At 35.8% G+C, this 27,173-nt stretch overlaps 6 protein-coding genes and 1 long non-coding RNA gene across 8 annotated transcripts; 4 read left to right on the top strand and 3 right to left on the bottom strand.

The window, feature by feature from the left end:
• The first annotated feature begins 281 nt into the window (after positions 1-281).
• Positions 282-2,033, top strand: LOC135793931 (ribosomal L1 domain-containing protein 1-like). Its single transcript, XM_065305056.1, has 2 exons — positions 282-1,164; positions 1,227-2,033. Exons 1-2 carry the CDS (start codon positions 282-284, stop codon positions 1,868-1,870), a joined length of 1,527 nt encoding a protein of 508 aa, XP_065161128.1. The 3' UTR covers positions 1,871-2,033.
• A 46-nt stretch (positions 2,034-2,079) lies between these two features.
• LOC135793937 (H/ACA ribonucleoprotein complex subunit 1-like) lies at positions 2,080-3,197 on the top strand. Its single transcript, XM_065305062.1, is given in 4 exon segments — positions 2,080-2,219; positions 2,330-2,673; positions 2,676-2,686; positions 2,746-3,197. Coding segments are annotated over 3 exon segments (699 nt in total). The 5' UTR covers positions 2,080-2,219; position 2,330; the 3' UTR covers positions 3,091-3,197.
• Positions 3,198-3,202: 5 nt separating this feature from the next.
• Positions 3,203-4,731, bottom strand: LOC135793933 (la-related protein 7-like). The gene is given in 5 exon segments (XM_065305057.1): positions 3,203-3,505; positions 3,567-3,822; positions 3,885-4,152; positions 4,155-4,517; positions 4,575-4,731. Coding segments are annotated over 5 exon segments (1,347 nt in total).
• Positions 4,732-5,500: 769 nt separating this feature from the next.
• LOC135794646 (N-alpha-acetyltransferase 10-like) lies at positions 5,501-5,983 on the top strand. Its single transcript, XM_065305982.1, has one exon. The coding sequence runs from the start codon at positions 5,501-5,503 to the stop codon at positions 5,981-5,983; it is 483 nt and encodes a 160-aa protein (XP_065162054.1).
• A 5,253-nt stretch (positions 5,984-11,236) lies between these two features.
• On the top strand, positions 11,237-16,047 carry LOC135793518 (uncharacterized). Of its 2 annotated transcripts, XM_065304515.1 has the most exons (5): positions 11,237-11,480; positions 12,065-12,236; positions 13,547-13,651; positions 13,782-14,267; positions 15,010-16,047. In XM_065304515.1, the coding sequence occupies exons 2-5, from the start codon at positions 12,099-12,101 to the stop codon at positions 15,925-15,927; spliced, it is 1,647 nt and encodes a 548-aa protein (XP_065160587.1). In that variant the 5' UTR covers positions 11,237-11,480; positions 12,065-12,098; the 3' UTR covers positions 15,928-16,047. The 2 variants fall into 2 exon arrangements, with proteins under 2 accessions (XP_065160587.1, XP_065160588.1); XM_065304516.1 differs by lacking the exon at positions 13,547-13,651.
• On the bottom strand, positions 15,990-18,000 carry LOC135793519 (vacuolar fusion protein CCZ1 homolog). The gene is given in 8 exon segments (XM_065304517.1): positions 15,990-16,103; positions 16,155-16,559; positions 16,626-16,713; positions 16,716-17,102; positions 17,177-17,383; positions 17,440-17,533; positions 17,593-17,690; positions 17,749-18,000. Coding segments are annotated over 8 exon segments (1,416 nt in total). The 5' UTR covers positions 17,827-18,000; the 3' UTR covers positions 15,990-16,044.
• A 189-nt stretch (positions 18,001-18,189) lies between these two features.
• LOC135793671 (uncharacterized) lies at positions 18,190-25,450 on the bottom strand. The gene is made up of 3 exons (XR_010548685.1): positions 25,326-25,450; positions 18,913-19,113; positions 18,190-18,855 (listed from the first exon to the last, which is right to left on the bottom strand). It is a non-coding gene; the product is annotated as an uncharacterized lncRNA (long non-coding RNA).
• Positions 25,451-27,173: the final 1,723 nt, after the last annotated feature.

Raw genomic sequence — 27,173 nt, forward strand, 5'->3', positions numbered from 1 at the left:
TCGCATCTTTTATTAGTAAAGAGAATGTTGATAACACTGCATAGAGATCATAACAAAACTGCGCAAAACTTGAAGATCTGCAGTTTCAAGCGTCACTCATGCCATCTACTGGTCCCTTTTCTTGGCGGCATTAACCAACAAATAAACGGTAATCATACAGCACGTGTTTCCCGCATCGTTCTTTTCTCCGTTGGCCTTAGAGTGGTTTGTTACCATTAAGATTACTGACTAGTCCGTCATTGTTTTTAAGGTGTACACAAAATATTTTCGATTCGGTAATCATGGCGAAAGATAAAAAAACCAAACTGGGTCTTGTTGTTGCGCGCAAATCAATGTCACTCGTTAAAAAGCCGAAGAAAAGTAAGGGCGCGAATTCAAATTTGCAAAGTCCCAACGTGTCACAAGATATGATACCACAAACGGTCGAAGATAACGGCGAGAATGCTGAGCTTCAAAGAAACTTTGTTGAAAAAGCGGTTGCACGTTGCTTGACAGAATCTGAAACCCAAACTGATAGTAAGGAACTTTTTGATGATGATAAAGTCATTTTCTTGCAAATCCAAGCTGGTAAAATTCCAAAATGTCCGACCAAAACTTTGAACATCAAACTGCAGCACAGTATCCTGCCCAAACAACATGATATTTTGCTTATATCACCAGATCTGGATCCAAAAACTGATCATGAAAAGACTATTGAGCATTACAGAGAAATTCTGGATAAGCATGACATCACTGATGTCAAAGATATCATTCCATTGCATCAGTTGAGGCAGGAATACACTGAGTATGAAATGCAGAATAGGTTGATGGGATTGTATGATCTTATTATAGCAGATGGATCAGTGGATGGCTATGTGAGGAAACTGCTTGGAAGCACAATGGGAAAGAAGAACAAACCCTACAGTACCATCAAATTGAATGCAAGCAATCTTCCCAAATTGTTTGATGAAGTTCTCACCCAAAGCTTCTTGAAAATACAAAGTGCAGGTGATAACTTTTCAATGAAGATTGGGCACACTGGCATGGAGGAAGAGCAGTTGGTGGATAATATTATGGCTGTTGCTGAGGGACTCAAGCAGAAGTTTCCTGGTGGCTTTGCTTACATAAAAGGTCTTTTCTTGAAAACAGCTAAAGGAAAATCAGTGCAGTTCTATCTTTCTAGTGGTAAGATTTTTGTTATTATTTTGTATTTGTCACCATGACATTTTTTTATTATTATTTTTCAGCAAATATCAGTTCTATGAAAACTCCTGTAGTCAAAACAGAAACCCCCAAGGTTTCAGTTAAGGACGAGTTGTCTACTGAAATGGACGCCAAGGTAACTGTGAAGGCAAGCGGAGAAGTCGTAGTGCACAAAAGGGAGAACGTCGATGAGGAATTAGCCGCGGCAGCTTGGGATAATAAACCGACTCGCGCCCGGAAGGAACCCGAACGCCTGCAGTTTGATCGCACACCCAAACGTAAATATTTGAAGAAATCCACCGACAAAGAGAATATCGGCGATGATGATAAGAAAAAAAATGGCGCTTCGAAAAAGAAGAAAGCTGAGGCGCCGTTAAAGGAGGCCCTTGAGAATAAAAAAGGTAAAAAGAAGGCAGTAAAAGCCGAACCGCAGGAGGATGTCACAAAGGCTGGCAAGCCAAAGCAAGGAAAGAAGCCTAATAATGCGGTAACAGTGAAAAAGAACCAAATTCAAAACCCGCTTCGAAAAAACATTAAAAAGTCAATTCACAAGAGGCAGGTTCCTCTGAGGAAAAACCTGCGATTGTCACGGAAAATAAGCCGAAAGTACCGAAGAAGCGTAAAAATAACGCAGGTGAAACCGGTGATGCAGTGCCACCGAAAAAGGCTTCGCCAACGCAAAAAGTAGCAGCAGTTAAAAATGCAAAAAAAGCGCCCAACAAAAAGCAAAAACCTACTGCAGCCAAAACTTCAGAAAATACCCCAATTCTTGTTTAGACTATTAGAATGATATAAATGTGTAAAACCAATTCTATGTAAAACATTTGATTAATAAATATTTTGAAATTTAATTCTGACTGCGCGCGACATCTGTCGTTGTATTTTGTTTGCGGCTAACCTTACAAAATAAGCGTATCTCGACGCTGAAAGTAACGCACGTGGTGTTTAGTTGTAACCTGTAATTTATGTCGTGTACATTGCATTTTGTCCCAACTTTAGTGTTTTGACTCCATCCTCTTTAAATAATAAAATAAAAGGTACGTTCTGGTATTAACCAGTGTTATTTCCAAAACAATTCATAACCTTAAGTTCGCACGTGCGTTTTTAATGATAATTTAATTTTTACTCACTGTATTTGTATTTTCAGAATGTCGTTTCGTGGTAGAGGCGGCGGCGGAGGTCGTGGTTTTGGCGGAGGACGCGGAGGTGGTCGAGGCGGTGGCGGACGCGGTTTTGGTGGAGGACGCGGCGGCGGCGGCAGAAATTTTGACCAGGGACCGCCAGAACGCGTCGTTGAATTAGGTTTCTTTGACTATCCTTGTCAGGATGAATTGATCTGCAAAGTGGAGCTTGAAGATGTACCCTTCTTCAATGCGCCGATTTATCTAGAAAATAAAGAACAAGTTGGCAAAATTGACGAAATCTTTGGCAATCTCAGAGATTATTCAGTATCAATTAGATTGGGTGATGACATGAAAGCTGCTAGTTTTAAAAGAATCAAAAGGTAATATTTTGCTTATTATATTTATATATGTAATGTTTATTTATTTTTCTCTTCTTTAGTTGTATATTGACCCTGCAAAACTTTTACCTTTGCAACGATTCTTACCGAAACCGCCAGGCAGTGTACAAAAACGTGGAGGACGAGGTGCAGGTGGTAGAGGAGGCGGCGGTGGTCGCGGCCGAGGAGGATTCGGTGGTCGTGGCGGCGGAGGTGGATTTGGAGGCCGTGGAGGAGGAGGAGGTGGTTTTGGACGCGGTGGTGGTGGCCGAGGCGGTGGAGGAGGATTCGGTGGTCGTGGAGGTGGCGGCGGTGGATTCGGCCGAGGAGGTGGAGGTGGACGAGGCGGCGGTGGAGGATTCGGACGAAACAGCAGTGGAGGTGGTGGTGGCGGCAATAGATGGTAATGCACATCTAGGATTAGTTTTTTAAATTACAATATTCCATTATTTTTTTATGGAAACAATAATTGATTGTATTCTTTACTTACAAAAATATAATATTACCTGTATAATATCGCTAGTCAGTGTCATCAAACCGAATGTGTTTCCCAAGTTCACGCTCAGCTCGTTTCAGCAGTTTGTCTCTGCCACGTTGTTTCTTTACGTCTTTATTTAGGCGCGCGTCACGACTAGTTTTAATTTTCTCCCAGTACTGCTTTTCTTCCTCACCTGTGAGTACAATCCCTTGGCCTTTAGGGTTTGACGCACAAAACTCATTCGCGTTTTCCGGCGCAACAAAACGCAGATAAACTTCATCAGAAGCGAGTGTTACTGGCACTTCTACATACTGAATGGTATTGTTTAAACTCTTCAGTTCATTCTAATAAAACAATAAATTAATTTATAAAATTTATGAGAGCATTGAAATTGATAGTGTTTACCTTAATTATCTTTGCTTCAGCCCACGGTTCAGTTAATTTTAGCTTGACAATAATCCCAGGTGTATAATCGTGCATTCCATCATTTTCTGTTTTTACTTTTCCTACTTTTACTTCACTGTGTGTCTTCACATGCTGATTTTGAATATCTAAATAATTATTTTGATGCAAACGATGTTTGTACAGATGCTGTTTGAGTTGTTTCATCTTTTTTCGTTGCATTTCCCAATAACGATTGCGGAGTTTCTTCCATTCTAATCTAAACATAATTAAATTAATGTTTTAATGAATCTCAGTATAACTATAAACTTATTTTCTTACTTAGTTAATACTTGAAGCCCATGTTCTTTGATTAATGCTTTCCTCTTGGTGCTCCTCTTCTTCTGTTTACTATCCTCTTCCTCCTGTGTTTCTGCTTTTATTTTTTTATTCTTGTCACCCTCCACATCCCCTTCTTCATCATCCACATGTTTTCTCTTCTTTTCATTTGGTTCACTCTCATTTTCTTCCTCCAACTTAACATCACCACCTTCTTCATAAGTTTTATTACTGCACAATTCTTCTGAATTAATTTGTGATGATATCCTGCCCCAATGCTCTCAAAATATTCTAATGCAGTCTTTACTTGCTCTACATTTTCATACTCAATGAAAGCAAAACCTTTGGCAAATTTATTATGTGAATACTTTGGAATGGATACATATTCAACTTTGCCAAATTCAGAAAACACATTTGTTAGCCATTCATGTGTTGTATCAGGTTGTATGGTTTGCACATAAATAATGCATTCATCTTCATTGGTTTTTATCTTGTGTGGTGTGGTTCTTTTGACTTTGGTGCAATCTTCATTTAGTTCAAGTAAATCAGACTTTTTTAATGCTTTAGCAATCTCTTCCACTGATGATGTCAGCTTAGAGATTTTGTTAAATGTTAAAAATACATCTAGATCAACATCTGAAAAGTTTGTTATTAGTTATATTGGTTTATCATAAATTGTAGTAAGTAACTTACATTCAGATTCTTGTAGTCTGTTGGCCAAAAAGCGGTCTTTTGATAGGTTAGAGTCGCTGAAGTAAAAGTGCATTTGTTTCAGGATTGTGTTAAGTGTTTGTTTGCGGCGCACACGACCCTTCTTTTGCAATTCATCAGCAATCTGCTCAGTTTCCATTATAAAACGATAAGCCGTAACGAACTTTAACGTAAAATCAGCAAAGTTATGCTTGAATATACCCCTTTGAATATGCAACGCGCATTACACTAGTTGAGTGTTTAATCAGAGTGCTACCTACAGCAGTCTCTTACAACTACAATACAACCTCTAACGCCATCTGTAGAATGAATATTATTCATAACCGGCAATCACATGTGAATGAACGTCACTGGGATCACTCTAATTACCGATTTTTTTCTTAGATTTGAGAAGCTTAAAAATTGGCATTTGGTACGTACTGAAAATTGTTAAATTAGGCCTTTGTATGTCGAATGCAGTCCAGAAAGATTGCATAATTCAATCGCTACGCCACCCTTCCTTCTCACTTACAAAATGGCGCACTCACCTCAACAACACACTGCCTTTTCGTAGAATACGTCCTTTAAATGTAGTTTTGTTTGCGTTCATTTCATGTGACTATAATGATAGAAATCCTGTTAGCCGTAGCGAGCATAATCACTTCTCTGGCGTTTGTTCTGTTTCTTATACTTCTCGGTATGCAGCCTTTTTCTTATTAAAAATATCTTAGGTTATGCACCCGCATTGTGTTTACTTATGTGCGTATTTTCTTTTCAGGTTGGTACATCGTCTGGAAGCTGTTTCTGTCGCGGTTCAAGTTTGTTAGAGAGTTGCTCGGGGGCGGTTCAACCGAGGAGCAGCAAGAGCGCGAGAAAGATACAAGAAGTAGACCCAAAAGAAGCAGAAGAGACTAGACCAATACATCAAGATGAATATTCGCTGTGCAAAACCCGAAGATCTCATGAACATGCAACATTGCAACTTGCTATGTTTACCAGAAAACTATCAGATGAAATACTACTTTTATCATGGCTTGAGCTGGCCACAGTTGAGCTATGTAGCTGAAGATGATAAGGGCAATATTGTGGGCTATGTACTTGCAAAAATGGAGGAGGACAATGAAGAGATGAAACACGGGCATATCACATCACTCGCTGTCAAACGCTCACATCGTCGTCTCGGCCTGGCGCAGAAACTGATGGATCAAGCTTCAGAAGCAATGGTAGAATGCTTTGACGCTAAATATGTATCGCTACACGTGCGTAAAAGCAATCGAGCCGCGCTGAATCTCTATAAGAATTCACTCAAATTCGAAACCGTGGAGATCGAACCGAAGTATTACGCTGACGGTGAAGATGCGTACTCCATGAAGAGGATTTGTCCGAATTCAATCGAAAACACCGAAGAATAACGCAAAAGACGGGAAAAACGAAGAGTAATGCAATGTACTGACCTTTTTTTGTATAAATATAATGTTTAAATGCTACTGTGGCAATCATTTGTTTTTGGATAGTTTTCTTATTATGTACGTGATATTATTCAACGAATCAATCAATATAAGTTTTTTGTATGGATGAACTTAGAGGTTGTGTTTAACTCTAAGCTAGGCAACTCAACAAACACAAATAGTGTTGCTAATTTCATTAGAACTTGTAAGGCTTAGATTAATTTCTTTATAATAATTAAACATTCTAAAAATACACAGTTGGCTAATTACTTTCATCTCCCTTAGTGATAATCATTACTACAACCTAAGATCAATCAATTTGAAAAATAAGTGATAAGTTTGTAGGAATATTTTTTGAAAGCAAGAACATTGACGTCATTAAATCGCTCATCTCGCATTGAAATTGACGCAAACAAGATAAACTTATTCTGTTATTAACTATTTCATGGGAGAATCTGCTGGTGGGCTATTGTTGCTACCCGATCTCTTTCAGTGATTGACTGACTGAGAAATAAGTGCCTATTTCATCATTTATGTTTTTATCTATAGTTTTAAATATTTGTTGTTTGTTATATTTTTGCAATTACTTACATGCAAACAACTTTCTGATAAAAGTGAAGGTTCCGCAAATTGTTTAATTTAATTTTTATAACTTTCCATTGCAACTTCATATTTTATCATCATAATATATAAATACTTATATTATTCTATAATTTTTTCTCATTATTGACCATGTAAATGTGCCATTCTTTATTGTGTTTGTATTTTATGCACTGTTTTCATAACTGTACGTTATAAATGAAAGCATTTCATATAAAAGTGTGTAATTGACATAAAAAGCAGTGATTTCAGGTTGTAACCCTGAATATGAACTCGTTCAATGACTCAAAACACCAATGTTGACGACATTTTCAACAAAAATACATTTTTTGCATGTTTACACAATAAAACAATTAATTACCAACTCATCTATTACAAAAGATTAATTCAAATCCACAAAATAAATGATTTTTTGTTACAGGTGGCCGGAAAAACTATAATGGCAGCGATCATGTAAATAAATTCTATTTATAAAAACATTGGAGGTCATATCAGCGTGTTTTATATCGCAGCTGGTGCTTATTCAATCGTTTAACCCGTATCCATCGAAAATAATCCAAAATCTTGCGTGGTTAACATAACGAATCACAAAAAATATATAGTACAACTTCTCGTGACCTCCATTTGATATTTAATTACCGATTTGTATATGGATTCACCAAAATACAATGATGATGTGTTTGTATTATATTCCAGACAAAAAACTCTTTTTTGTTATATCAATCAATCAATCAATCAGTGAAGATAATTGGTAAAACCGGATTTGATATAACGTTGAAGTGGTTTATAAACTCCGAAATTATTATCTAATCTAATTATAATTACAATAAGGCACGAGTGGAAATAATCTAAGTCGCAATTCAATGCATGCGGCATGCGGCACGCGACATGCGCATGATATTTTGGCCGAGATGATTTTTATTATTTTTAGTCCAACACGAGTTATTTAAATAATTGCTCATTTATATAATGTACTTCCCGCGATTGGAAAAGATCGGAGGCGTGTGTAACTACGATGTTAGTAAATCTATTTTAATACAAGAAAAATACATAGAAAGATGAAAAGAATGAAGTAATCTTTTTTGGATAAATGCCCACTATAAGAAATCATAATATTGCAAAGCCAAAAATGCATTAGGAAATAGCAATTCGAGTAATATATCTTAGTAGAATTTGAACTGCAGTAGGATAATGTCATTATCTCAAAATAAATGAGTGGTTACTTTGGATGCACTTCACGTTTTGAAGTTCAAGTTCAATTGCGATTTTCGTTTCAAGTTTTCTTTAAATATTACATTCTACGGTTGTAATTTATATTTATTTTCCTAAAGCATCTGAAAGAAACTCTAAAGTAGTAGTTTTTTGATGGCGTGTGCCAAGAAGGAAGGTTGGCTCCGAAACATTGTTTGTACTCTTGAAATCGCTGCCAAATTATCGAAAAAATGAGTTTCTTGGCTCATATTTGTTTGATTAGTCATTGTAAACAACTGACATTGCATTGGCTCTCATTACACTTGCTGCTGATTACTACTTTTAAAGTTAATATTGGGTTTTAAGTGACTTCTTGACACAGGAATCTAACAAATTCTGGTGTTAACTAGTTCGGAAACGCATATTAACTGGTTATGAATGTTATCAGTTAATCAATACAGTTAATAAGCAATCAATTTGTTAGCTCCTGTTATAGTCCAAGTATTAAACCGACAATAACTGGTTTCATTTCAGTTTAAAACGAAGAAGTTATGGTAAAGTGAATTAGATTTGGAGCAAATTGCATTATGGCCTCAAAAATATTGAGTAACGGTGACAATTTTGCTATGTAGATTTATAGTACATTGATTTAATAGTTACTTATCTCTGAAAGAAAAAAAGTGTTTTCATACCAAAATCATAAACATGCATTTTAAATAAGTACGCGATCTTAAATTATGTTTTAACGAAGGAGACATGACAAAGAATTTTGTTTGTTAGCAATTTTAGTGCAACATGTCAAAAAATATGTTTCAGGAATTATGAAAACATGTTTTGTTAAAAAAAAACAATATTGTTAATGGTTTGGTATATATTTTACACCCAACCTTACTTTCTCTCAAGCTAAGAATATAACTATATTATTTATGTTTATATTTACGCTGTATTAAAATATATAAATAATAACAATAATTGCTGCCAATTTAAAGGCAACACCTGAGATGCGCAATTAAACAATAAACATAATTTGAAACACAAGTCTTCTGTCCTCTTTAGACAGCAAATTGTTCCGTGATCAGTCCCAGACGTGTTTAAAAATAACTCAGGCTGTGTTTATTAGTTCGCAAATGTTTAAAATAGCGCACGATTACAGTCACTCGCGAAACACGCGTTGGACGCGTGCAAACTTTGCGGAACTTGTCTCCAATTTACCAAAAAACTCCGATAATCATAAACACAAAATTTAAATGCAAAAAGATTAGCACCACTAACGAAGCAACTGCGTCAATGGTATTTTATTTGGGCAGAGTGCAAAATAGATTCATATCTGGGGAGCTGTCAAAGTTGTTTGTTATAAAACCATTGACGGTTTGGATTATCAATGAATTCTTGACAGATGCACGCAAAACCAATTAATAATTTATTAATATTTAAGATTGGTTTAAAAAAGTGATCATAACTACGCAAGTAGATGGATGATATAATTATTTTCACTATTATAATAATTCTCTATACAAAAGTGATTGAATTATTTCAATTATTAATTCATATCTCAAACACCAATCAAGATATTTTAATTTTGTAATTAAATATTTGTTTAGAATAAAATTCTACATCAAATTATTCATAAAAATTAATATTATAAGCTTTTATGATAAGGTACTAGCGAATTTATGTCAAATTTGTAAATTTTCACAATGTTTAACTTTAGTTGCGGATAACTTTTTGAGTAACAATCCAATCTCAAAAATTCTTTCTTGGTACGATAGAAAAATTAATACTAAATTGTGTTTCGAAAGAAAAACGCGTAAAATCACGATAGATTTGAAGTTATTACGAAATAACTATAATTTAACACAGTATAAATCACGAGTTAAGTGCAGATGACAATAAAACCACGATACAACAACATACCTACATACATTATACTTTGAACCATAAACAACACACAACACAAAATACCTATGTTTATATTCTGCGTTTTTCAGAAGTGAGTAACACGATTTGTTTGTTTTAATTGACACTTTGCATGCAACCTGTTTATATTTATTCTAATTACGCTATGCGATTTTAATCGTGGAATGCATTCAAATGTAGCCACTCGTATTCGGTTGCAAATGACACCGAGGTAGAAAGTCCACCAATGACTAAACTAATCACCAGCAAAAAAGTAGCTACCTACTGACATATCTGTGAACCTGAGGAGATAAAACTTTCGTTAGACGGTTAGTGCATGCGGTATGCGCGTGATACCTAATGTACCGACGCAATAAATACGTGTGATGATAACGTAGGTTTTGATATGAAAGCAGCAAGGCATTTACGTTACTATAATATTTACAAACAAATCGCGTTGTGCTATCGTGTGCTGTCGGCGCCTCGTGCAGCAAATTCATTGAATTACGAACTGTAATCGCAAATTACTCGAAATCAAAGTACAAATACCTATAATCTACGTAAATCATATAATTTTACTGACAATCTAGACTATAATATATTTAAAATTTACTTTTTTTAAATTATCACAAAGATTATAAATAAAAACTAAAATATTAATTGAATTTGAAAGTATTTTAACGTTTTTGCATTATAAACTTGCAGTTTATAAAAAGTTACCTCAAAATCATGTAATGTGTCAAGAAAATGTGTTCTAAGAAAAATGTATTCAAACCTCATTTTCTCCTAAAATTATAACGAAAATATGAAAAAACTAAAATATTGATGAGATTTGAAAGCATATTAATGTATTTTGCGCTATAAACCGGCAGTTTATTAAATATTTTCCCCTAAATTTATAATTTGTGTTTTATTATTCTATTTTTATCAAAATGTCATTCAAAACTTCAAGGCTTTCACAAAAATTACCATTTTTATCAATTACACCTAGTCTAGTCTATTTGAAGTACCCGATTTTGTAAGTCTCTAGATTAAAGGACTTTGTATAGTATTATTACACGCATGTACGTGGATTATATCATTGCGTGAGATTCAAGGCAATGCCAGTGCAGAAAGAAGGTCATTTCACACTTCCGACCTGTCCAACGACTTTCCAGAGAGAACCAAAACAGAAATCTTGGATGCACACAATCGTTGAATTTGAAATGTATTCATTTGACCTCAAAATTAAATTATTTATAACTAAGCACGTGCTAAACGCGTGCAAAACACAAAGTATGCAACAAAAAAACATAAAAAGGAAAATAAAAAACCCGCGTGAAATTAACTCAATTAAACTAAACGTAGAACCCAGTAAATAACATGCACAAATAATAGACAAAAATATACTACATGTTTCGCAATTGGTGTGCGTCTACGTAGCCAGACATAGGCGCCGCTTGGGAGCGGTGGGTCCAATCGTGAGGGCGGGTTCGTCGGCCCCACGCCCGCATCCCGCACGCCCCGCGACGCTTTTATTCCCGCTCGAGTCGCGTCCGCCCGCCATTCCACGTGCAACCAGTGCGCAGACCAGACCATTTCAGTCTACACATTCAGTCTACGAGAATTGATCTGCAAAGTGCATTAATACTCATCACACATATTCAACAATTCGACACGGTCAAGTACACCATTCAACAAAATAAAGCAAAGTTTTTTTAGCGTGCACAAGGTTTTTGAATCTGTTAGTGCGTCTTCCACACATCCCCAGTATCCGGAGAAGAGATATTTTTAGGTGAGTGCTTTTTATATCTGTGTTCATGAGGCCGTTGTATTAATAGCAATTACAAAACCACAAACTTCCGATAGATATAAATTAATATTATAGTTTTGTAGTTGATAAATATAACAGCTTTTTGAGTTGTGGTTCTTTGAGATCAAAGTGCATTGCACTGTGCGTGAGAAATGGTTGTGGGTTGCATCAACATTCTAGAATGTTAAGTTCATTCATGCTGTGCGAGCGAGTTTGGAGATTAAAATAAAGTCCCTTTTTGACCTGCACAACTGGTTTTCTTTTCAATGAAATATTTAACGACCTAAGGGACAGAATACACAAAAGTCCCTTGACAGTTTTGGGTTCTTATTAGCTATTGTACTAGTAATACTAGAGCAGGTAAATTGTTGCCCTAGAAAAGTCAGTTCCAAGTACACACATAAGCTACTAGTGTTACATTAATGTATATAGTTTTCGTTATGAGTTATCAGTTATCTGTTAGTATTTATCGTCGTAACGCATTTCAGAACTATTGAATAAATATGTCACAATGTATAATACATATACAGGATGTTTAATATCTCTTTTTTTGTATTTTTTTGCAGCTTTTTGACAAAATCAATCATTTTTGATTCAACAATGTTGTCGCATATTCAACAAGAGGAAGCCAAATTGGACGCGATGCAGCGAGTATGGCAGACATCTCGTCGTGCGACTACAATGTCCTTTTTTGAGGACGCAGATGCTGAGCGTGAACTTTTCGCCCTGCCACGACAGGTGAGTGCTTTTTCTTTGAATCATCACAAATGCATTATTACATTACTACATTATCACTACTCAACACTGCACATTTACACACATCTGAGTCATTTGTTACATCATATTGTTTTACATTATGGAACCGTAGGTGTTCGTTATCATGCGTTGTGTAGACTATCACTGTTTTCATTATCTGAGCACGTTTCATGATTATCGAGACAATAAATATTAGCGTGCAAACAATAGTGTTAATATCTTTGCACAATAAAGTGCATTCATTAAATTAAACAATAAAAAACTAACGCGCAGTTTGAAAATTTTCGAAAAATTAATTTATGACGCGGATATTTAACTTCTTGAATAATATTTGCGCGTTTGTTGCCTCAGGGATGATAATATTTAAAATTTTAATAGAATAGAAACTCCCGTACGTGAGATTTAAATATTTTGCTTCATTATGTAGAGATAATAAATATTTTCGTGCGGATAATGGCGGCTAAGTTAATATTTTTTACAAATGACAATAATATTTTATTTAGTTTTTTTCTTTGTAATTTTAAATAAATTACTGACGTAATAAATTTATCGCATAAATTGTTTGTAATACTATCAATTGCATCAATTGCTAGAACAATACTTACTTACTCCATAGATAAGTAATGCAAAATGCAATAATAAGTTGTGGAATTTTTCAAATCAGTAATTTTTCCACTCATAATAAAGTTTCCACTTCTTGCTTACTTCCCTACTTTTACTCAACAACATAAAATAGAAGAGACAAGTACTTTCACAAGGTTAGTCGAGTTTAATAAGTGCTCAAAGTTGTTAATATGAAGTTTAGCCAAGAATTAAAAGTTGATTATTTAAAATCGTTGTCGAAACTGTTCAACTGGTTTCAAAGTAAAGTAAGTTTGTTTTTCTAGTTTTTCTATCAAAAATTTAATTTTCTACTTTGTTGCATTTTCGATAAATTTATTAATGTTAAAAACTAATTGATAATTTCGCCGCATTTACGTCAATTCAAATATTTTTCATATTTTTCAATCCGATCGAGTATGAGTGATAACCTATCGAGGTTAAACATCCATAATTGCAATAACGGCAAGCAAACAAATACATCCGACTCGCCTATGAATAATTAGCGTCCGCGTAAATAAACATACATCTCGTCGCGTTTCCGATCGATAATCGCGCTCATCATCAACTTGTTGAAACATTAACCCCGAGTCGTCATTAATATTCATGGCATGTGAATTCGTTAGAAATAACAGAAAAAAAACCCAGACCGTTTTCGAAGAACCAATTAGAATATTTAACAATCTTTGTAGAATTCCTGTGGTGGTCTAATCACTAGAGGACAGTGTGCGTCACCACCTCCCTGTACACCTGCTTTGTGCGCTGATTACGGACAGGAGTTTAATGAAACATTCCAAGTAAGTTTACTGAAACAAAACCAAACACTTAAACAATTTACACAAACCAACTGAATAATTCAAAATGGCGGCTGCTAGTGGCGGAAATTTAGGTAATTTACTCATTTATATCAATATTCTGTGTCCGTAGGAAGTAAAAACTGTTCAGGATGGTACCACAAAGCGCCCTCACCGCAAATCCACCGAAAAACCATCGTCCCTGTTATTGGATGCATCAGAATGCGGTGATTTCCCCGCACGTTACATCATCGCACCTGTTGAGGCTCATCAGTTCCCCGTTTGCGGCGTGTACATTGATAACAGAGTAATTCCAGGCTTCAAATATCGCGTGCGGCCATTACCTGCGGTTGGAGAGGTAGTAAAACGCAAACATGGCTTACCATGCATGTTCGGTGGGCGTGCGCTCACCCTTCAAAGCATCGGACGTGGTTACGCGCGTCGTTTTACCTTCGAAGCGGACGAAAATCACTTGAATGACAACGACAACTATTTCTGGAGCGACAACCGCCCTGAAGGATATGCATTTGAATTGGAGTTAATCAGCGAAGGCGACAAGTTCACCATCTTCGATGCAAATCGCGAGGCGCAGGGAACGCTGGAAGTCGTCAAACTCGAGGTTAGTAAGTTATCCATAAGTACATTTCATGCTTTATATACTCGTATACCGACGAGACATTGGGATTGATTTAAATTCGGCATTCATTGATAGAGAGAAAAGATTAATTTTTGGGGATTTGCTGTTTGCGTGTGCCAAAGCAAGCATGTGAGTGAAAAGTGTGCTTGATCATGATGTGTACGGATGATAATCATAATTACTAGGTTTACAGAGAGGTAACATTTTTTATTTTTACTTATTTGGCTTGAAGCGTGTTGAAGCAAATGTCGATCGAAACACTTTATTCAAAATGAACGTGCATCGACATTTGTTTGAACAAATCAGGGACATTTTTCACTACACATGCATCAACCACGTTCAGACGGGCTTTTGTTGTGCCTTTTCATCATTTTGATCGTTAAATGAAGCCATTCGCTCACAGCAATCCCGCATGAGTTCAAAACAAAAATAAAAAACGAAATGAAATTCATTCGCCTCGAAATCAATCCCGCAAATTGTTGTTCGTATCATCACAGTATTCCAAATGCTGTTGTTAGCCGCCGCCGAGCAGTGCACGCACAGGTTGTTGAATCCGCACGCCTGAAGGATTCACGACTGGGCTCTCTATCTCTCATCCGCTTCCACCATGTGTGCGCATAAGGGCGCCTCCGTAAGTTGGTACAATCTCACGCACGATCGCATCCGCCACGACGCGCGCGCACCCCAACCGAGCTCAAATCTATAACATAACTCACTCTTTCAGGGACCACAGGTTGAAATTAGCGGCAGCATGTCGGCGCACTCGGTGGAAAAGCGCGTGCGAGTCAAGCTGATCGCCAAGGTGGAGTTCTTCGAGACTGGCGTGGCGAAACCAACACCGGTGACAGGGGTAGCCGTAGCGATTAAACAAGCTCGCACCCCGCATGCAGTAGTCACACGTGTAAGCAATGTGATGATTAAAGGCCACCGTTACAGTCTATTGCCAGGAGTGGCAAAGGAACATCGCCGTGCGACTGTACGCGGCGCTGATTTAGGCGATGTGCCAACTAAGTACACAATGGCCGGCCTGGAGGCGTGCGAAATCCCAGTGGTAGGCACGTATGTAGATGCGCGAGTCGTGCCTGGTTTCCATTACCGCGTGCGACCGAATGATCGCTCCGAGCGACTCTTCGACGGGCGCACGTTGAAACTTCTTAGCATCGGTATGGGTTATGCTAAGCGACTCACCTTTCAGCCGGACTCGCTTCTTGAGCCTGACAACTACCTCTGGTCTGACTCGCATCCAGATGGTTTGGGCTTAGAACCGCGCGCTGTGCACACCGGTATGCGTTTTGCGATCGTTACAAGCGACGGACAAAGACTGGGAGATGCTTCAGTCTTCCGCGCTGATATGGCACAGAAAGAGGAGAGTATGGAGCGCGTGCCCAGTGAATCTCACCCTGGGCATTATGCGATTGAAAAGCGTATATATGTTGATGTTATGTGTCATGTACGATTGGCGTGCATGGATAGCGAGGAGCACTTGATGAACATTTGCGGTGTTGCTGTGTGCCGCAAGGAGCCGAAATCGAATGACTCGTACGTTGTACGAGTGGAGAACATCGGCATGGACTCACAGCTGAAACTGCTCTTCGCCTACAACCACACTGATATCACATTCGTTCCAATTGTTGTTAAATAATTTTCTTCACAGGGGTTTTCTTCGAATTCTCTTTGATCTGATTAATACATTACGATATACTCTTTTATAGGTACTTAAAACGTTAATTTATTTTACAATAAAACTTTTGTTTGACTATCACACCGTGTGGAAAAATATACCCTTCAATTCATTCTCACACAGTTTTTCCACTTCATCTGAAAATAAATATTTCAGTGGTATTCTTTTACTTTTTTTGTGGAACTTACCACTAATATCAATTAAATTTGCTTGTTTTTGCTGCAATCCGACGTAAAACTCACGCAGGTTGCTAACTTTCGCAACAACCCAATAATCCTTCATCGTTTTAACGATGATTTCACCTGCATAACCCATAGCATCTTTGTGTTCATTCAAATCCGCCATGATTTTACAGCAGTCTTTGGTAATGGATAAGTTTCCATTTTGTTTATTATCCAAATGCACGGTACTTTTGTACGCCAAGTTCAACTTGTTGAAATAAATAAAACGCGGTGTTGTTTCAGACGCGATGTTTGCTTGCGTCGGTGTTTGTTTTGTGCAATATTCGGCGATTTCCGACACTACTTCAGTTAAATTAGGACCGATAAACTCATCCAACTCTTGGAATAATTCCAGAGTTAATTCTTCAGTAGCTGATACAAATATAAACGCATAAACTTTACTGTAATACTAGTTGCCTATACGAAACGAAAACTTACCACTAATAAATAGACACAAAGAAGCACTTAAAGCTCTATAAACCACAAGAAAATATTCATCTGGTTCCTTTTTATCTTGTGTATAGATAAAACAGTAGGTACTTTGCCGATATTCTTCGAAGTTTTTAAATTCTCTGGACCTGTAATAAATCGTCCATGATGTAACGCAGATGCTGCAAATGGCGACGCTGCGTTACGCGGCATGGATCCACACAACAATTCAGAAGACACGTGTGCAGGTAAAAGTGTTGTGATCAAATACTGATAAACAACCTGCATATCAGCAGGTTCAATTCCGCTCCATACTAAATGCTCATTGTACATGAACGCCGAATGTTTAATTATGGGATGCTTGCATTCCAGTGAATTAATAAAGCATTGTACATTTAGGAATGTCTGACGATTCAATGGAAGAAACTGCATACCGTTGAATACATTTAACAGATCACAATGTTGTAATCTGATTGTTGTCAAGTACTACAACAACATAATTTAATTGTTGTGTTTGTTGAACTAAATTAGAAGAAATTAAGAAAATAGTGTTTACTCACAGCTGTGAAAAATTGCTCCAGCTTGGTTTTTAGAGTGTAAACATCTGATGATGCTAATGTCCTCTCAAATGTTCCATTAAATAATCTATACATGTAATAAGCCTGCTTGAGAACATTCTGATAGACATTATTCTGGACATCATCAGATAAATATTCAGTGATGTCCACTCCATCTTTGCTCTTTTTAATTGTTGGCACATTTAATGTCTGAAACAAGTATAAAATGTGATTATTATTAAAAATTGATTGAAATAAGTGCAAACCATGATCATCCAGTATTTATCTTCAGGCTGGAAGTAAATTTGCCTTCGCTTTTCAGTACCTATTGCATCAATAGGTCCATCTGGTTTAAAAGACCTAAAAATAAACAATTAATTATTAAATATGCATTTACTTGTGAATTTATAGTGATTTACATTGTAAACTGAATCATTGCTTCTGACAAACCCAGTGTCTTCATTTGCACATCCAAATGATCTGTGTTTGGATAGTAGTATAATAACTTTTTGTGTTCCTGTGATAATTAAGTTCTTTTGTTTAAAATGGTAAAAGTTGCAAAAAGATTTACCTGCCTCTCCTTCAACAGTACCATGATCAGAGTTGAAAATATAAAAGTTGTTTAGTTCCACTTCACTTTTTAACGTAGTCATTTTAATTGTTAGTTATTGTTAGTTAATGTGGATGCATCTAATAACAGTGTATTACTTAATGCGACAAGACACAATTAAATCATATATTAAGTTTATTCTTGTGTGTGAACAACATTAAAAAATAAAGTTTTGATCTTAACAATTTAGTGAGGTTAGAAACATTCAGCAGGAGAGCGCAACGATCGCATTGAACTCGGCAGCAAAGTTTTGAAAGTGCGCACAAAACAAAACACATTAAACGAAAAATTAAAACAAAAATGTAATCAAATACTAGTGCCATACCTTTACGAGATAATATTGCCAATAACTGCGTCAAAAATTATTGGTTAAGAGTACAATCGGTAATTAGGTAATTTCTTTTATAGTTTGCTTCATTATAATTTATTTGCTATAATGTTTTTAGTTTTGATCATAAATATTCAGCTACAATAAATACATTCTCTTAGATTTTACTAAAACTATCTTAAATTAAGTTTTGATTAGCTTGTACATAATGAAACAATGCGTTTATTTTTTTGTTCATAACTCTAACAATGTAGTTTTCTAGCTCTCCTCATATTATAGAATCTTTCTTGAAGGTACAACATTTAGCAAACAACATCTTGTCAATATTAGATACATATTTATATATATAGTTATTTATTTAGTCATTTGTTATCTAAGTACGATGTTACGATGCATTTTCTGCTCATTTTCGTCATTCTCTCCTGTCAGCTTAATATAAATAATAAATTATTACGTCAAAGGTAATCTAGGGAGTGGACAAGAATGGAAATGGAACCAAGAGAAGGAACAACAAATAAATAAATGACACAGCTATGCGATTACAGCCTCTCGCTAGCTGATGGTAAGGGCGGGCATGGTACAAACACAAAATGGCCGGGACGCGCGTTTTATTCATCTAACAAAACGCCATCGCTGGGCGCATTATCTTCTATATTCCGTACGCTCTCCAGGGACAACGGTAGATTACCGCGCTGTCGCAGATTCTTCATCTTGCTTTCCAGAGCCAACCATTCCAGCAAAATACTGCAATCAATTAAAATGTAATCTTCTAAGCGTAAACGGTGTTTTAAAATATCATACCTGTTGACTACATGCATATTGACTGCGCGTTTGCCAAAATTTCGCGCCACTGACAGTTCCATTTCGTTGAAACCGCGCGTGGGTCGCATTTGACGCACCTGGTGTTCGGCTGGACCACGTCGTCCGCCCGCACAACTCGCGAAAGAGAGTGCCACCACAATGAACAGCACGCCGAGGCTTGTTGTAGTTGTCACTGCCATTCTATAATAAGATAAGTTTTAATTAAAAATAATTCTGGTTTATTGCACATTATGAAAACATGTTGGATATTTGATGTATGTTTGGTTGCCGACCAAAATAATCAAAATAACCTACTAATTTTCGTTTTATTTCTAAGTAGGTAATGTGTAAGTAAAGTGAATGAAACCTAATCCGGAATCGAATGTGTACAGTTAAATAGTCCTATTATTAGGGTTGGGAAAGTTCATATTTGCCGAAACTTTAGTGTAATGTGGGTTGTGGCTTTGACAAAGTCGTTACGCCGCGTCGCGGTAGCGAAACAAACAAAACAATTGCAAGCATTGAAACTATGCATTGCGTTTTCAGAGTAAGTACATATTTGCATCTTATGATATTAACCACCACTTGTATCTTGTACTTTATACAAAAATAATAAGACGTCTACGTGAAGGCATGCGTTTCGGCAATGTCAAGGGCTTCATTTGTCGCTGCACAAGACAAACAAAAGAAGAAGATCGAAAAGTTGCGCGTTTGATGTTTCAGTCGCGCGTTAATTGTTAATTTCTTTAATTTGCGCCGACGCGACGGAATGCGTTCAAGTCAAACATAAAAGGCAGCTGAAAGAGTTTGGTCTAGAAAAAGGGGTGACAATCTATCAAAGTTGCGTCGACATCAAAAGTCGGTTAATTAATTCCCTCGCAATCGGAAACGTGAGTAACGATGAGAGTGAAAAGTTTCAATGAAAAAAAAATTAAACTTTGTCATCAACACACCTTAACAAAAAAATAGATCTATATTTATTTATATATAGCTACTTTGTAACTATTAACTTCTAAAATTTTCTTAATTACACTTAATTGCGCTGGATAAAAACATTTTTCGAGTTTAATTACAAAATTTCGCGTTGGCATCTTCACAAGTGGTGCATAATCAAATTACCGAATGCTTTTAGGAACATTTACTTGAGAAAAAACAACGTTAAAAAATTCATCTCACACCTAACCTTAAATTTAAACTTCCAGGGCAAATACTTGTGCAAAATGGCCGCTTTGCATCTAATAAGCTTTTTCTTCGCAATCCAATCACTCACCGATCTAATAAAGTCTAGTTTTTTAATCAATCCGATAAGAAACTGATCAAGTTCAAGTTAATCCCATCAGATTTCGCTGCATACAATGTCCGTGTCGATGAAGAAGTGAGGAAATGCGTAAACTGCTTTAATTAAAAGTTTATTAACGTACGCAATGCTGAAGAGTGAGTTGTAATAAGATGCCACGTAAAAGATGCGCATTTTTATGATTATGGTTATCTGCGGACAGTGCAACTGCATCTTAGGTGAGTGCATTTTTATGCGCATTGTTTATTTCAATGTTTTATGCAAATGCAACGTAAAATCACCGCAAAAAGTGCGAATTTTCTATTGAAAATTGCGCGAATTTTTCTGCAAATATTAATATATTATTCAAAATTGACTAATTAATAACCTCCGGGCGCTTTGGGCATTGACTGAGACAATACAGTTGCGCGCAATTTCACTATGCAATGCAAATCGACATTATCCGCTGGGTAAACTTCTAATTGGAGCTCAAGATGCTCCATAGAGATTATTATTCCACCTCGCGGCAGCGCGATCTAATCCAGTTTGGAACAATAAATGTACGTTTTCAATAAATTCATCTGTTGTGCCGGTGGGTAGGCAATGTTTTCAACTCTAAGTAGTAAACTTGTTTTTCTATTCTATAATATTAACCTCTCATTAACCTCGTTGATATTGCTTCGTTACGTCAACCGACCGCGGCCATTAGAAGGGTGTAATGTGCGCGCGGTGCAAAGTTGCGGAAAGCTTTTAGTTGCGCGGTTGCGCGACATCGCAGAAACACCACCACCGAATTATTAATAAACAAGTATGAAACAAGTTTAATCTATTTTCTGTATTATATTTATATATATATTTTTGACTGTTTGTTATTTTGGTGTGATATTGGTTGCCTATAATAAATATAAGGTTATAAAATGAGCTTTGCTTACAAATTTGAATTATTCAATTAATTAACATAATGGCTCGGGTCATCGTTGACTAACTCAATAGGGACGCACTCTCGTATGCGCATTACATATTTTACGAGCAATATAGTAGCGGATATAGTGTTTGTTTGTCATTTTTCGAACACAGTTAATTACTTCAATTATTTCGATTGAAAGTTGAGTGCCGATGTATCTGCCCACGTAATAAATTTAATCAAAAACTAATTAAATTGAGTTTTGTTTTTCAATTAATTATTTTTTATGTTATTTATTTATTTATTTACAAAATATCCGACGTATTTTTGAGACAATAACGACATTTGCACATTAATAAAATATTCAGTGCTGTTCGTGTTTATTTTCCGAATGAATCTTTTTTCATTTAAATTCTCGTGGGTTTGGAATGCGCCGAAAACACATTCGAATGTGCGAGGGAGTCCGAGAAGATCATCGGAATATTAACAATGTTAATTTAAATTATACGAACAAAAAAATCAGAAACAAAAAGGGAGATGGCATGTTGGACATGCTTACAATGCGCGAATCGAATGCGAAGTAACAGAATTCTGCCTGAACATCACGCCGTAGACGATGTTTTTATTTGCGTGGATTTTAGGGTGGAAAAGTTTTTAATTTACAACTTTTTGGTTTTTTCTTCTTCTTTTTTATGTTGAATTTACTATTGTATATTATTAAATATTTACATATTAAAAAAAAAAGTGATTTTTGTGGTTATAAAACTAAAGTTTTTATAATTTTGAGGTTGTGTAAATTAAATTCAAACTAATAAACCAGTAAAACGAAAGAAATAAACAAAGAAAGTCAAATAAATAACTCAAAATGAGTTACTGTCAAAGTTCTTTCGTAAAGTTGGCAAATTTCAAAAGAGGTTCACAAAAATTGTCGTTTTGGGTTGCACTGGCATGCATTTCGGAGTGATGTATCGCCCGCCTGCGGCTCGTGCACAATGTTTCACTCAACGTGTCTAAAAGTTTCATTTTACATGTAATATGCATACTATTTACTATAGAATGCATTTGAATATTCATATATTACATTACTAAAAGAGGTTACGTTTCAATTTTTTTCATAATTTGTATAATTTTGAGGTTAATAGACATTATAGCTACCAAAATGTCAAAAATTACAAAAAACAGTATTTATACACACTAAATATAGAATATTAATATGTATTTATGTAGTATATATGTGTATGAGTAAATTTATTTATGAATATGAGCGATGTTGACGGAAAATGAACCCCTAATGAAAGCCGAAACATATTGAGCGTGTCGCCGAGGGTGGCTGATTGTTGTCTATCGCTTGCCATCCTAGTTTAGCAGCCGAAAAACGACATCACCTGATTTTATCACACGCACACAAATTCCCAGAAACAAGAACAAGACACACTTTGAGATGAAAGTCGCTCCAGGTAAACACATCGCGTATCTCCAAATTAAAATGAATATTTAACCAAGTTAATATTTTAGCCGTGATGGGGCTTCATTTAATTTAAGATATATCCAGCGTAGACTAGACAACAATTGGCCAGATTGGCAGATGCCTATAATTTACATACACATTGCTGCATGCGGCTAACAAATGTAAATCGAAATGCAAAACAAAGAAAATGCATGTTGCGGCACTTTGTTGGGCATTTGCGATTCGCTCGTCGTTGGCTTTCATCGAAATCAATTTCTTCACGTGGAGGCCAAAGACGCCAAGCACAATATTTGCATATTGGATGAAACTTCAATTTATTACGAATGTGCATTTCACAATCTAATATTTCTACGTATTTTTATATTGAAATTGTATGCGACGCAAGACATAATGTAAATAGAAGGGGAACAGCGTCAAATGTTGTAGGCCACCAAGTTAACACAAATCAAGAGAAACATGAAAATTAAATATAAACTAGGTAATAGATTGAATAATGTATAAAATCTGCATTATTTATACATGCAGATCTTTACTTAATAAATTAATTAACTATTCATTATATTACGATAAATTAACTGCGCATATCTTGTAAATCTTGACTTCAGAGTTAATTTGAGGTTAAAAATGTCATTTGTACTGAATACAATCAAGAAAATAAAAGAAAATTGAAGTTAAAATTACATTTTTCGTCAAGAAATAAAATATTAATTTCAATTATTATCACTTTTATCAAAATGAATACTAATTTCTTAAGTGCAAACAAAGTTGTACACTTGTTAGATTAACAGCGATCAATAAATTATAATTTTTCAACTTTGAATATTTTTAACTCTACGTATCGGAACTTCTTGCGCCTTTAAGTGTCCGGAAACAAATTCAGCTTCTTCACTTTCCAAGATCAAGCGCAAAGAAAAAAAATTATCTCCTCGCGCTGTGGGTCGAGAGTTAAACGAAACGAACGGCGAAATGTTTGCGCAGATCGTCCGTGATATTAATTATTAAAATTATCGCAAAATGAATTTGAATTTTGCCTCTTGACGCTAAAACTTTGTTTGAGTTTAAACATCTCAGCTTATGTAACGTTTTAATTAACTCATTATTCTGATTAAAACAAACGCCTGATAATGTTGATTACAATCATCATATTAATGAAATTACGGAAATGATTCGGTACACTTACACACATCTTGTAGACGTTTTATGGTTAATCGCACGCAAAGTTTTTCGCGTTTCGTGCGCGACGCGGATAAGCTCCCTAAAGAGCGAAAACGGCACGACACGCATATTTACATTCATTTATTATTATCAGGCACAATTTCATGCTTTGTTTCGTTGATATTTGCAGCTGATCGCTGTTTAATCGACTTTGATTTAACCTTCAACTTGAATTTTGTAATGTGCAATCGTAAAAAATTATCAGTCAGTCGTAAAAATTTAAGATTATTGAAAATATACTACTGCGTAATCAACAGCAGTGATTAAAAATAGTAATTGATACGTCATTATTAATTAATTAAAGATTAAAAGAAATATACGTCATTGTTTCAACTTGGATGTTAAAATATTAATTAAATTTATGAATGAGTTTATTTTAATTAAAATTAAAAATCATTTCTATTTAAAATTTATAGATAAAACTGAAGGCGCAGGTAGATAATGAAAATTGAAAACTATGTAAATCTCGATGCACGCACGTATTGAAATTGCAATAAATGATTTAAAACCAAACGGAAATAACAGAATCAACAATGGTTTCAACCAACTATCTTTTCCAGCGTTTCTCTCGTTTGTCACGTAGCCACGTGCCACACTTTCACACACCGCCATTTTCTATTTGTTTTATTTTAATTTTTCTTTTGTTATAAAAATTTTTTTCGTTAATATGTACTAAATATTGTATTACAAAACAGCACCACTCTAAAATTCAATTATTTATTGTCTCGTGTTGTTTAGTGTATTTTTTTTGGAAGCTTGTTAACGTCATCGATTACAAATAGATTGTGGAAATCGGTTTGTCATCTCGCGGGCCGCTGCGATCAATCATAGTCAACCACGATGACCATCGCAATGCGAATCCATCTTGGGATGATAACTCACACACGAGGGGGCAGGAGGCCAAGTAAGAAAAATTGTTTTATTTAATCTAATGCGACAAGCGGAACGATGCGACAAAACAATAATAAATACAAATTGTTTCATAATCCGACTAAAATAAGATATATATTTAGGCAACCAACATTACACCAAAAGTATTTACGCCTCAAATTGAAGACATTTAGACATTTACACTTTTGCACTTCTCAGAATCTGTCGTAATCTGGTACGTATTAGCGTAACAAACTGGAAATTAATTAATCAACTAATGTGAAATTTCTTGACTAGACGCAGCGCCGTTTTCCGACGCGAGAAAATCCAGATTGAAATCGCATTCAACCAGTTAGTGTCTAATGCAAGTTGCAACAAGTTGAGGCGGAGACAGTCAAGGTGTTCGCGTTCACATCTTCAACCAGTGTATAATATGTAAGCGTAATAAATACATGCAAAACGGTGTCAAACACGGGTCGGGAGATTAAGTGCAAAACACTAAACACTAAAGGCCTGTAAATTGAATACCGGAAGCCGTAAGATAGGTACTTTAATGAAAATTACCCATGCAGAGGAAATCAGCACGGTGTGTGAGTGAATGAAAACTAATTTCGTGCAAAATTTTACGCTTAATTTAATTTTTATTTATATTTTAATTAGTTTTTAATTGTTGTACTCACCCTCAAAGTATCATGAAGATTTGAATGCGCCAGGAATTGTTTGATGTGCACTAGTCAGTCGAGTGGTGAGTTAGTTCTTCACCGATGGCGACTTGATGCGATGTGTGGAGCGGCGCGCGCTCGGGTGAAACTTTTCGCGCGAATTTCACGACGCTGGCGTATTTATGCTTGCGCCGCCGCCGCTGCCACCACCGCCGCGGCTACCGCCTCCGTCATCGTCGACGTCGTCGCTCTTCGCGTGGGTTGTCATCAACCATTACTTACGGGACTTAATTTTGGGTTAACTATGGCTAATTTCTGAAAATTTTTTAATTCTTTATAAAAATTATCCTTTCAGAGGCCTAGAAGATAGTTTAGTATTTTTTAAAGTACAAGTTTGTCATATTAATTCCTCTGTTAGTTAATTTCAGCTACTCGAATCTCCAGCATGTAAACTGATATTGTTGTAGTGCTAAATTACGTATCTTGCTATAAATACGTAATTTGGAGGTTATACAATCGCACCACTGGGTGCTAATTGTAGAGACACGTATTACATTTCAACTAACCGTAACCTAAAATAACCCTAGCAACCGATAGTGTTGTTTTTATGGTGTATTAGGTTAGGTTTTTGTGATAGTTTGATACTTCTATTGTATACGATATTTTACAACCGTAACAATATGCACACGCGTATAGTATTGCAGGATTACGAGTGTTTTTAGTGCGGAATTATGGTGTGTAACAAAATTAATCGCGATATTAACTAGGCGATAATATTACAATCATATGCGCATATAATTTTGTTAGTTTCTTTTGAGTCTTTGAGTATTTTGCGTAATTTGCGCAACAAAAACCTAATCAGATTACGAGAAAGAATCCCCTTGTAGTTCATTCTGTATTTGTAGTCATTATACTGTATTTTCTAGAAATAGAATTATAAATCAGTATTTGTTTATGTTTCTGGGTCATTTTTACTTTATTCATTCAATAAGAAGAAGAATAACTATTATTAGCTTTTATTCTTGAAAAAGACACGTCACATCACATTTATACCAACATTTTTCATTGCAATTGTCATGTAACTATCAGCATTTCTAACAAAATTTTTGTCAGTGTTCAAACTCACAAATAACCTACGTATCTTATTGGCATTTTTGAGAATCAAAATATAAACTTAAATATGATATTCCAGAGTAGTTCTTAAAAACAGTATGTTTATTATTGCGTCATTGGCACGTAACACTCCTACACAATAAATTTAACACTCGCAATCGTCACGATTTTATTGATACACGCATGTTATGCGTTCACGATTGATAGGGCTGTAACGCGCTGGTTGTGACGTTATTAGCATACAAGCTGCAACCTTGCAGTTGGATTCAGTGATATAATGAATGCGTTCAAGTGCGAAACGCAATTCACTTCCGGAATGAATGCGAATGGTCCCCGAGGGCGGCCTGAAAATTGATTAATTCGTATAATCAGACCTGAATTATACACATTTCTAAGAATTAAAAAAAAAACAGAATAATTTATTTAGTTATTAACTCACTGAAATACACTTAAAAGTATTAAAAAGTTAAATTTTAGATTTATTGTAGGTTACGAGTATATCAAACCTGCCTCGGGCGATTGTTAGATTGTTTCGGTTGTTTTGCGCTGTTGAATGAGACAAACGAGTGCAAACAGCATCGTCCCTCGGCGATTTGATATTCTTCCACTGCGGTATGCAGTAATATCACGATTTTTGAGCGCAGGGAATGTTTGTGCAGTGCGTGTTCGTTCTTCTTGAGAAAATAATAATTTTCCCATCTAACTTTGTGGGTGGATTGTGTGTTTGTATTTGCATTTGAAATTTTGCGAAAT

This window comes from Atheta coriaria, unplaced genomic scaffold (assembly GCF_025399875.1).
Source record: "Atheta coriaria isolate IRGN ID8LTWV9N9 unplaced genomic scaffold, Caltech_Dcor_3.1 hic_scaffold_6_pilon, whole genome shotgun sequence".
Classification (NCBI taxonomy): Eukaryota; Metazoa; Arthropoda; class Insecta; order Coleoptera; family Staphylinidae; genus Dalotia; species Dalotia coriaria.

Coding starts and splice junctions, on each gene's coding strand:
- LOC135793931 (XM_065305056.1), top strand. CDS start 282: ATGGCGAAAGATAAAAAAACCAAACTGGGTCTTGTTGTTGCGCGCAAA. Junction 1,165..1,226: donor GCAGTTCTATCTTTCTAGTG/GTAAGATTTTTG, acceptor ATTATTTTTCAG/CAAATATCAGTTCTATGAAA.
- LOC135794646 (XM_065305982.1), top strand. CDS start 5,501: ATGAATATTCGCTGTGCAAAACCCGAAGATCTCATGAACATGCAACAT.
- LOC135793518 (XM_065304515.1), top strand. CDS start 12,099: ATGTTGTCGCATATTCAACAAGAGGAAGCCAAATTGGACGCGATGCAG. Junction 13,652..13,781: donor AGTTTAATGAAACATTCCAA/GTAAGTTTACTG, acceptor CTGTGTCCGTAG/GAAGTAAAAACTGTTCAGGA. Junction 14,268..15,009: donor TGGAAGTCGTCAAACTCGAG/GTTAGTAAGTTA, acceptor TCACTCTTTCAG/GGACCACAGGTTGAAATTAG.